This window comes from Octodon degus, unplaced genomic scaffold (assembly GCF_000260255.1).
Source record: "Octodon degus isolate 3935 unplaced genomic scaffold, OctDeg1.0 scaffold00001, whole genome shotgun sequence".
NCBI lineage: Eukaryota > Metazoa > Chordata > Mammalia > Rodentia > Octodontidae > Octodon > Octodon degus.
This window is the reverse complement of record NW_004524577.1, coordinates 32,649,036-32,658,936: the sequence shown is the minus strand read 5'-3', so window position 1 is coordinate 32,658,936 and position 9,901 is coordinate 32,649,036. Positions and strand designations below refer to the sequence as shown.

The 9,901-nt window shown below is 35.9% G+C and overlaps 1 protein-coding gene across 3 annotated transcripts in view; it reads right to left on the bottom strand.

Annotated features, from left to right (window-relative positions):
- Positions 1-9,901, bottom strand: part of Ercc8 (ERCC excision repair 8, CSA ubiquitin ligase complex subunit) — a 54,436-nt gene that overhangs the window by 40,752 nt on the left and 3,783 nt on the right. For 2 of the 3 annotated variants that reach the window (XM_012512640.2, XM_023707629.1), the window contains exon 2: positions 7,673-7,768. In XM_012512640.2, coding sequence (XP_012368094.2) covers positions 7,673-7,768 — 96 coding nt within the window. Of the gene's footprint in view, positions 1-7,672; positions 7,769-9,901 lie in introns of those variants that run through there. The other variant, XM_023707659.1, reaches the window with a different exon arrangement.

Below are 9,901 nucleotides of genomic sequence, written 5' to 3'. Positions count from 1 at the left end.
AAAAAAAAAAAAAGAATATATGCAGTGTGTTATTTGTTGAAACTGTACTTCCGATTTGATTTTAAACTGTCTCATTGCTGTTTATCAATAAAATTTTGAAGAAGAAAAATAAAGCAACTCTGATAAACAAAAAAAAAAAGAAAAGAAACTAGAATTCAAAGGAAGAATTGGAGTTAACAGAGCTGGGGAAATAGCTCAGCAGTGTAAGTGCCTGCGCCTGGCAAGTGCAAGGACCCAGCTCAATCCCCAGTACTGCAAGCCAAGGCGGCCACTGAAACTGGGTGTGGTGGCACACGCTTGTAATCCTAGCACTGGGGAGGCTGAGATAGGAGGATCACTAGGAGTCCAGGCCATATAGTGAGACCCTGTACCAAATACATAAACAAATAAAAGATTTGTTTAAAAAATAATATATATATAAGCATATACATAAAACAGAAACCTTTTACACTGGTTACACTTAACCTGCACAACAGCATCTTGGGACATCACATACTTTAAGCTGTATTTATCTTTATCAGTCTCTAAGACTTTATTACTTGTATTGTTTGGAATTATGTGTTTTCCAATGAGCTTAAGTCATTTTCCATGAAATTATCTGAAATCATCTTTGAAGTTGTTGCCTTTTTCATTAACTTACCAAACAGCTTTAATACTCCATTTAGAAGTGACACAGGACATGGTAAGTTTAAAGAGAATTCAGCAACACAGAGAGCATTTTTTATTTTTCTTTCACACACTGAAATGTCTATTTTGGGAAAAATCTTTTCTTGTTTCTGGTTTTCTTGTCTCCTTTCAGAGAAACTTCTTTTGGCAGGCTTATTTTAAAGATTAAACTGTTTTCAAGCAAGTCTATAGTTTTATACTTCTCTGTGATTAGATGTATATATTGTTAATACCTTAGACATTCTGAATTCTATTCCATTATTACACAAATTATAAGCTTAGGAGTACCATCAGAAGATTCTCCATAAAGGTCCAAAGAATGGGATGTTTTCCACAACTCTTTCTCTTCCTCCTCATGTGAACTCAGGCCCCTGCGCTTGCCAGAGAAGCACTTACTCTACTGGGCCATCTCCCCGGCCCGCATAATAACTCATGGCCAAGACATTTATGGTGCTCTCTTCTTTTCATACAGCTCCTAATGCATTACTCAAGAGTATATCCATGAATGCTAGCTATCGTTCACGAGTATGCTGTCAATTCTAACCATTCATGGTATCTTCAGGAAAACTAGACTTGTTTTAAATTGTTTTTATTTTTAAATCTTTAATACCTTCCTACATTTATCTTTCATTGCCTCTTTCTCCTCCTCCAATCGATCTTTTTTCACCATTTATTTATTGTAGAAACAAAATCTTTTGTCCTGAAATTGCCGGTATAGACTCTAATGACTGAATTCAGGTGCTGCCATTAAAAATTTCATGTGCTGTCTTGTTTTTCTTCTTTCAATTTTTCTCTGTTTCTCTCTTTTTTAAAAAAAATGTATTTAGTACAGGGTCTACAGGGTCTCACTACGTAGCTGGGACTCGTAGTGATTGTTTTCAGCCTCCCAAGCACGGGGATTACAGGCAAGCACCACCACATCCAGTGTCAATCGCCTTGGCAGAGCGCCCCAGGGGCAGGGCCGGCATGGCTCTCTGGAGATTGAACCCTGGCTGCTGCGCTCTGCCTAAGCAGGTCTCCCTTACTTTCTTATAACTTTTTTTCTTTCTTTCTTTTTCCAATTTTGCATGCATATATCTAGTAATCTGCACAACAAATCTGAAGACAACACTATGCAATACAACAAATACTGCTGAATTCATATTATTTTGTTTAGTGAAATTCTGTATCATTTTTAATTTTTATTTTTTATTACTATTTTGTATTCTCTTTAAAAAGTAGAAAATTTTTAAATTTTTAAAATAGAAAATATATTTCATGTGCTTAGCTTTAAGCAGCCAAATACAAACACACATTTATGTATTTATACTAAGTACCGCTATTGGCTAGTGTTATTGCCTGAGATCGATGCTTACGGTGTTCTTCTAGTCATTCCAGCTGTCTGATTTGTTGTTTGGCAAACAGCTAATGTGAACAATATGCCCTGTATTCTTTTATGCCACAGATAATTTCTTTGTTTTTTTGTACTTGAAAATTGATTCAGCTAGATATAAAATCCTTGACTTCTTGAGCATCTTAGATTTAAACATCTTAGATTTTCACAGTTAAATTCTGGTGGTAAGAGGACTTCTTTTGTATAAAGTTTCATATCCTATTTAAAAATAAAAAAAGTTGTCTTTAACTACATTTGGGATTGTCTTACCCATATTTGATATATGTTAACTACCTTGTAAACTCTTTTCTTCTATTTCTTTTTTAAATTATCCTCTTTTCGAGCATCTATTTCATTTTCTTCCCCTTTGGGACAGCGTCTCCCCGAGCAGCTCAGCTCACGCTGGCCTCGAGCTCACTGTGGTCTTGCCTTTGCCCCGGGTGCTGCGATCACAGGCAAAGCCACCACACCTGCTCCAATTCTAAAGCATTCTCTCTTGCATTTGTGTTAATTATGCATTTTAATACTCATTTCTGAAATACTTTTATTTCTAATGCATTCTTGAATTTTTTCACCTCATTTCTGAGATTTTTATAACTCTGACATAAAATTCTGTCATCTATTGTATCTTTCAATATAACTTGTGGCTGGTTTTGAAGCATGAGGTTGGCGTTCTCATCTATGCGGCAGACACCCAATCCTGGCACTGCCTGTGGTAGGAGGCTTCTTTTTACTCTGCTCTTATAATAATTTAATAATTTTGTATGGATTTTGACCTTAATTCTATTCTTTTGCATATTTTTAGTAAAATTAATTTTCCTAGACTTTACAATGTTTTAGAATGATATTTAAACTTCGTATCTCTAGGACATCCTCTTCTTTAAAGCAATTTTTCTTTTTGGTGAGATGTCCAAAATATCACAGCTTAGAGACACCCTATGGCTTTCATCTCCTCCCATTCCATTCTTTTTCGGGGCGGGGGGCACATCTTCTTCTTTGGTTTCTACTTATTGATCGTGACTGTTCCATTTGGATTCTGTTCCAAGGCGCTTCTCCTCTGCGTACACGGTGATCTGGGGGAGCGCTGATGGGCCACCATCCGGAGCAGGTACGGGGCCCAGACTGCTCTATCCCTTCTGGTTCTGTGGAGCCCTGCACTTACCTGTGATTCTGGTCTGCCCTGCTTTTCCAGTCTCAGCTGCAACAACCACACTGGCTTACTAGGCCTTATAACAAATACCATTTTGGATTTAGCAGGTTTATCAGATGGCCCATTGCTTTTTAGTGAAATCCCACCCCAGAATAAATGCAGATACTAGACAGATTTTTGAGATTAGTTAAGGTCTACTCCCATTTATTCATAGTTTCTGGCTTGTAGGGGATACTTCATTGTTCTAGTTGTATTATAAGTTTAGATACTGTTTCTTTTTCATTTTTCCCTTTTTAAAAAAAACCTATACTGACAATGATATCTCCTGGCACTCTCATAAATGAGTGTGTTAATCAAAAGATTTTCATCTAATTTTGAACAAAAATAAACATAGAGCTGTGCTAATTTAACATGTCCCAGCTGACACAGACATGGATTTCTTCACTGAAAATGTCTTCCTAAAAACAAGTAAGCAAACTAAAAAATGAACGTAGCTCCCTTAAAGCAAGTGACTGTGATACATATTCTGGTACAAGCTCCTTATCTTCTTAGGAATCAGTCACCAACAGTTTATGAACTACCAGCATACACTGACTTGCTTACATGATTAAGGAGAATTTAGCACAAATTTATGGAACAAATAGTCAATATAAAAGTAGTTCCCGGAGCTGGGGTTACAGCTCAGTAGCAGAACGTTTATCCAGCATGTATTAAGGCCCTAGGCTAGAGCCCCAGCAATGCAAAAAGAGAAGAAGCAAGAAGCAAGGAGAGGAAAGGAAGGGACGGGAAAGAGTAGGAAGGAGCTGAGGGGAGAGGAAGAGGAAAAGAGAAAAAGTAATCTCTTAAAGATGCCACATAAAAAAAAAAGATGCCACATTATGGGTAGCAGAAAAGGAGCAAATACTGTCATGCTTAGGATTAGGGTTTTTTTTTTTTTTGAGGAACAAGGGAATGAACTCAGGCCCTTGCACTTGCCAGGGAAGCATTTATTCTACTAAGCCATCTCCCCGGCCCCAGAATTGAAAAGTTCTTTTTTTTTTTTTTTTTTTGCAGTACTGGGGATTGATCCCAGGAGCTTGTGTTTGCCAGGCAAGCACTTATTCTACTGAGCTATCTCCTTGGAAAATGATTAGTTTTTTTAAAAATATTCAACATTAGCTTTATAACAAATGCTATGGTTCAGTCAGTCTAGTGGCATATAGAGAAACATGTAAATTTCAATAACTCAAACTTTCATTCTGAGTGATAACCTGTTTGGATACAGGAGATAATTATCATCATGTGCACCCCAGGAATTCCAAAACCATTTCCACTTCACAGTTTAACTAGGTAAAATAGTTTCCTTTTTTCAAAACAAGTAGAGCATCATAAATGCAATATTCTAAAACTAACAACTAATTTTAAAGTTGAACTGATTAACTAAATTTAGATGGTATTTACAATGCCAGATATTTTGCTTTTATTAGAATGGGTTCCAAAAGTTTTCCTTTGATTCTATTAAATGGGTGAAAAAAATCAAAGCATTATTGAAATGAACCCACTTGCTACTTGAAGTATCTGAGGGCACTGATATTACTGATCCGTGAGGTTAAGATTCTGCCAGTTGAGTGACCATATTAAAAGTCATGGCTTTATAGGGGGTTTCAGTGGTGGCAGTACTGGGTATGGAGCCCAGAGCCTCTCATATGCTAAAGTAAATGCTCTAGCCCTGAGTTACATCCCAGAGCTTTTTAATTTTGTTTAAAGATGGTCTTGCTAATTTGCCTCAGGTGGGCCCAGACTTAAAATGGGATTATATGTATGTGTCACTATACCCAGCTGGCTTTATGTCTTTATATAAACAAGAAAACCTGGTATTAAGATGAATTAATTAATTCAGAAGAATTTAGGAGATAAATGGAAACTAAAACTTAACAGTGATTATGAAAATATACCTTCTGCAGCTGAGCCTATTAAAATGTAATTTTCAGACAGTTTTCTTCAATTACTACTTAACTTGGGGAGTACATCTCTTCTCCCCCCTTTCTTGCTCCTTCTTCCTCCTCTTGCCTCCCTCTCTTTTTTCTGAGATGAGGTGTTGCTGGGCTGGGCTTGAATTCATGATCCTCTGGCTTTCTTAGCAGCTACAATTACAGGTAGGCGCCAGCAGGCCCAGCAATGGGTTTCTATTGTGGTTTTACAAAACTTTTTGATGTATTAGTATATGTGTAGTACATAATGCTCACTTGCATTCTGGGGCATTGGCATATACACGCAGCACATCCAAACTCCTTTTTCTATCCTTTTCCCACCTCCCCCCATTTCTTGATTCCCTTCCTTTTTGGGGTCCAACTTGCACTGGATAATATTTTCAGTGATGTCAGTTCAGTGTCCATGGTAGATGGCAAACATTAATAGATTTTTTTCTTTATAAGTGATTTTATTTTATTTTTTATAAGTGATTTTAACAGCCATATCCAGAACCCATAGGCACTTCAACCAATTGATGAATTTGACCAATTCAAACGTTTTAGCTTCAATGTTGTTCCATTTTAGGAATGTCCATAGGTTTCCAAAGCAAAGCAACCATGAGGCTTTTTATGATTCAGATCTACAGCGGCCCCCAAAACTTTCATGTGCAGAGGTGTGGGCTGCTAGGAGGGGGAAATCGTTGCAGCCACGCATGGGAGATTGTTCTCTTGCCTCACACCCTAATAGATGTTTTAAACAAGTTACACATATAGGATTTTCTTAAGGGAAAGAAAATCAGTATTTAATTTTGTACCAAAGATACATTTTTCGTGAAGGAAGCAAGACAAGGATTTTAAGAAAACTGCAATAAAGAAACCTGGATGCTAGTAGCATTTTGTCTACTTGTTTTATTAAAGGTAACATTTGATATCATTCATCTCTAACTTCCCTTGTCTCCTTAGGGATAATGTTTATAAATCTGCTCTTTGTCCTATTGTAGCTACACAATTTATCAAACTATTAGATCTTATTTATCTTTGGGGAGGCATAGCTTGTTTTTCAAATATAAAATCCCTAAAATGTCCAATTTAATCTACCTCTTTTGCAAAGTTTGTATGCTATGAAAATAAATATTCAATCAGTTATTATTATGTACATTAGAATACATATGAAACAAGTTATTTCACTCAGAAATATTGAAATAGTATCTTTGACCTCAAAATTAATATTTTTCTCAGTAAATCTTTACGCTTTAAGTTTGTTTGCCTATAGCTGATTGGATAAATGACCATTCCAATTCAGTTAGGTTATTCAATATGTAACAAATTTTACTTGCTGGCATTTATGTAATTATTTCCTTCTTAATTCTATTGATGTTCTTCTAATATACTCATGGTCTAAATTTTACTTCTATCTCCTCATTTCTCATAGAGTCTATTCAGCCTTATCACTGTGTGAAATGGTTTTCTTATCAAATATTTCAATGCAATGTCCTTGAATCATTGTTGGAGCTTTAAAAATTCTACTTATCTGTCATAAATTGTCAACTCACATTAATTAAAAGAATTAAATGAAACAATCTGAAGAGAAATGGCATAGTGAATGACAACTAATTTCCAAAGGATGTAATACAAAGAATTTTACATTAAAGTTCTAGCATGATATTGTAAAAAAAAAAAAAAAAAAAAAAAACAAAGATACATTTTTGTTTCTTTAAAATGGAAAATACCAGGCTTAGTAAACAATACAATAAATAGTTACAGGTTTTTACCATGGAATCACAGGGAAAACCACTGTAGCAAGTTTTCAGAATTTTCTCTGTATTCCCTATGAAAATACACCTTAGCCTACTTCTCAATATTTCACAAGATATAATATGTAATTTCCCACATTTCCTACAGGTTCAACCAACTACAACTGATCACTGGGCCAAAGGGCTGGCTACAGTGGAAACGCTGAATACTTTTCCCACAGAACACGGCCCAGAGGAATCAGTTATACCTTGCTTCTCGTGTCTGCATACATTTTTAAGCAACTGCCCCACAGCTGTCTTTGACTCGGTTTTGAGTTGAGCCTCAAAAAAAATCAGGAAAAAGAAAAGCATTTCTGTCAGTCTTTTTTAAATTTAATTGCATGATAAGGTGAGAATTTTGTTCACTGATTTTCCTTATGACTATAATTTGAGAGTATGGTGGAAGCTGGAAGTAAAGGTGAGTTTATGAAAGGTATCCTAACTTTATGTAAATAATAATCTCATTATAAAATAAAAATACTGAGACAAATGCTAAATACATCAAACTTAATAGACTGTCTTAATTACAACACATTCCAGCCCTTAAACCCCTCTGCATCTGAACAAGGAGAATATTTGTTGATTTAACAATGAATATATTTGGCAACAGTTTGCAGTTTTGACATGTATAATTGAAATGTACAGTCTAGACTTTTTATAAAACTTCTACACAATTAATCCGGAAAAAGATTGTAGTGCATTTCACAAAGAAAACGTGATAATATAAGTTGGATAAACTTACTATCTCCTTTCAACAGGTTCAATGTCAAGGGTGTTAACTCCACTGCTATGGATTCTTTCAATATCTCTGTCTTTGTTTAATTCCAGTCCCAAGACCCTTTCAAAATTAAAAGAGAAAAAAGCAAGATAAAGCTTGACAATAACAAAATAATTTAGAATGAACAAATTCTTCACCAAGATAGAATATAGCACGAAAATCACAGGCAATGCTTACGTTTTCTACTATACATTTATAAATATTTATAGATTCGTAAGGGTTGTACAACTTTTAAAATATTAACAGTTCTATGTATACATTTTCACTTGAAGTATTATCTTGAATTTCATTTAAAGCATTTGTTAAGTTCTTAAAAAGAGAAACTAAAACTGTTCTGGAAGTTTAATTCTAAAAACTAAGCGGAGGACACCTAGTGGACAAAGCCTAAATTACAGTTTTTTAAATGCCCTTTTTTTACCCCATCTTTTTATAAAATTTTTATTTTTATTAGTTCATATTTCCAGCACATAATGATTACAGTCATTATAGGGAACTGGTACATGGGTTTTTTTTTTTGCGGGATCAGGGATTAAACTCAGGCTCTTGCACTTGCTAGGGAAGTGCTTACCCCGCTGAGCCATCTCCCTGGCCCCCATACAATCCAAGTCAATTCTTTACCTCTTTCATTAAACTCCCCTTTTCTCCAACATCAGATTCATTAAATTCATTAGCTTAAAATTTCTTATAAAGTTAATTACCAGACATACAGAACAACTGCTAGACTAATGGGCCAGGATACAGTTCAGCAGCGTAAGTGCCTGCCTGGCAAGTGCAAGGCTCCCAGTTCAGTCCCTGGTACACACACACACACTCTCTCTCTCTCTCTCTCTCTCTCTCTCGCTCGCTCGCTCGCTCTCTCTCTCTCTCTCGCTCGCTCTCTCTCTCTCTCTCTCACACACACACACACACACACACACACACAAATTCCTTTTCTTAAGTAGGACTATCTATTTAGAATCGTTCAACAATCAAGCATATTTAAATAAAGCCATTTCATCTCTGTATCACACCTTCTATCTCAACAAGGTGAGATCAAAACTCTTTGCGTCTTATCAGCCTTCTCACTTCTGACCTGAAGCTGGGGCCAAAAAAAATGAACCACCACCAGTAGGATAACAATCTGAGTGGCTCACACTTAGACAAATCTGAAAATCTGACAAATCTCTCTATGTATATCTCCATCCTTAACATAATTTTGCTTATGGTAGAAGATGGGAACCAGAGCCTAAAGCTTCTGGCAACCAAAAAACAGGTCCTAGGGAATTTGGAAATACTGGGGAAAGCACAGAGATGAAAGAGGTGAGGACACCAATCCCAGGAAACTGTCCAGAATCTTTTGGACTCATTCCTGAGTACAGCAGTCATGGATTTAATTCTGAATATCATAAAAAATTTTGAAGAAGAATGAACTACCACCACTAGGATAACAACCTGAGTGGCTCACACTTGGACAAATCTGGAAATCTGACAAATCTCTCTATCTATATCTCCATCCTGAATATAATTTTGTTAATCATTGTTAGAACAGAAATATTACCATTTCCTAAGACTGAAACAAGACCCAGAGCTGCATGACAGAGTAATCAGATTCCCTAGAATGCAATCTACAATTACTCTGCATATGAAAAAGCATGACAATTCGTGCTGAGGACAGGCAATCACAGTCAATGCTGATGTGTCACAGCATTTGGTACTATCTGACAAGGACTTCACAGCAGCATTAGAAAATACATGTGACTGTGAACACATTTGCAACAAAAGTTAAAATAAAAACTATCAGAAAGGAAATAAAAGAAATAATAACCAAATGAAAAATTCACAACTTTCAACAAAAGGTATTTTACTTTAATGGATTCAATGCAGACAGGACCTGACAGAGGAACTTCAAGGTAGAGTTTCTGAAATTATGCAATCTAACAAAAAAAAGAAAGAAGATTTAGGGGAAGGGAGAACAGAGTTTCAAAGGTAATAAGAATGATTAGAAAAAACTGACATTTATGACACTTCAGTTCCAGGAGGAAAGGAGAAAAATTTGGTAACAAGAAAAATATTAGGTAAAAACTTGTCAACCTGTGAAGCAAATAAAGTCACAAACTAAAAAACAGAACTAATCATAAGTAGGATAATGTTAGGGGCTGGGGAGATGGCTCAGTGGAATAAGCGCTTCCCTGGCAAGCACAAGGGCCTGAGTTC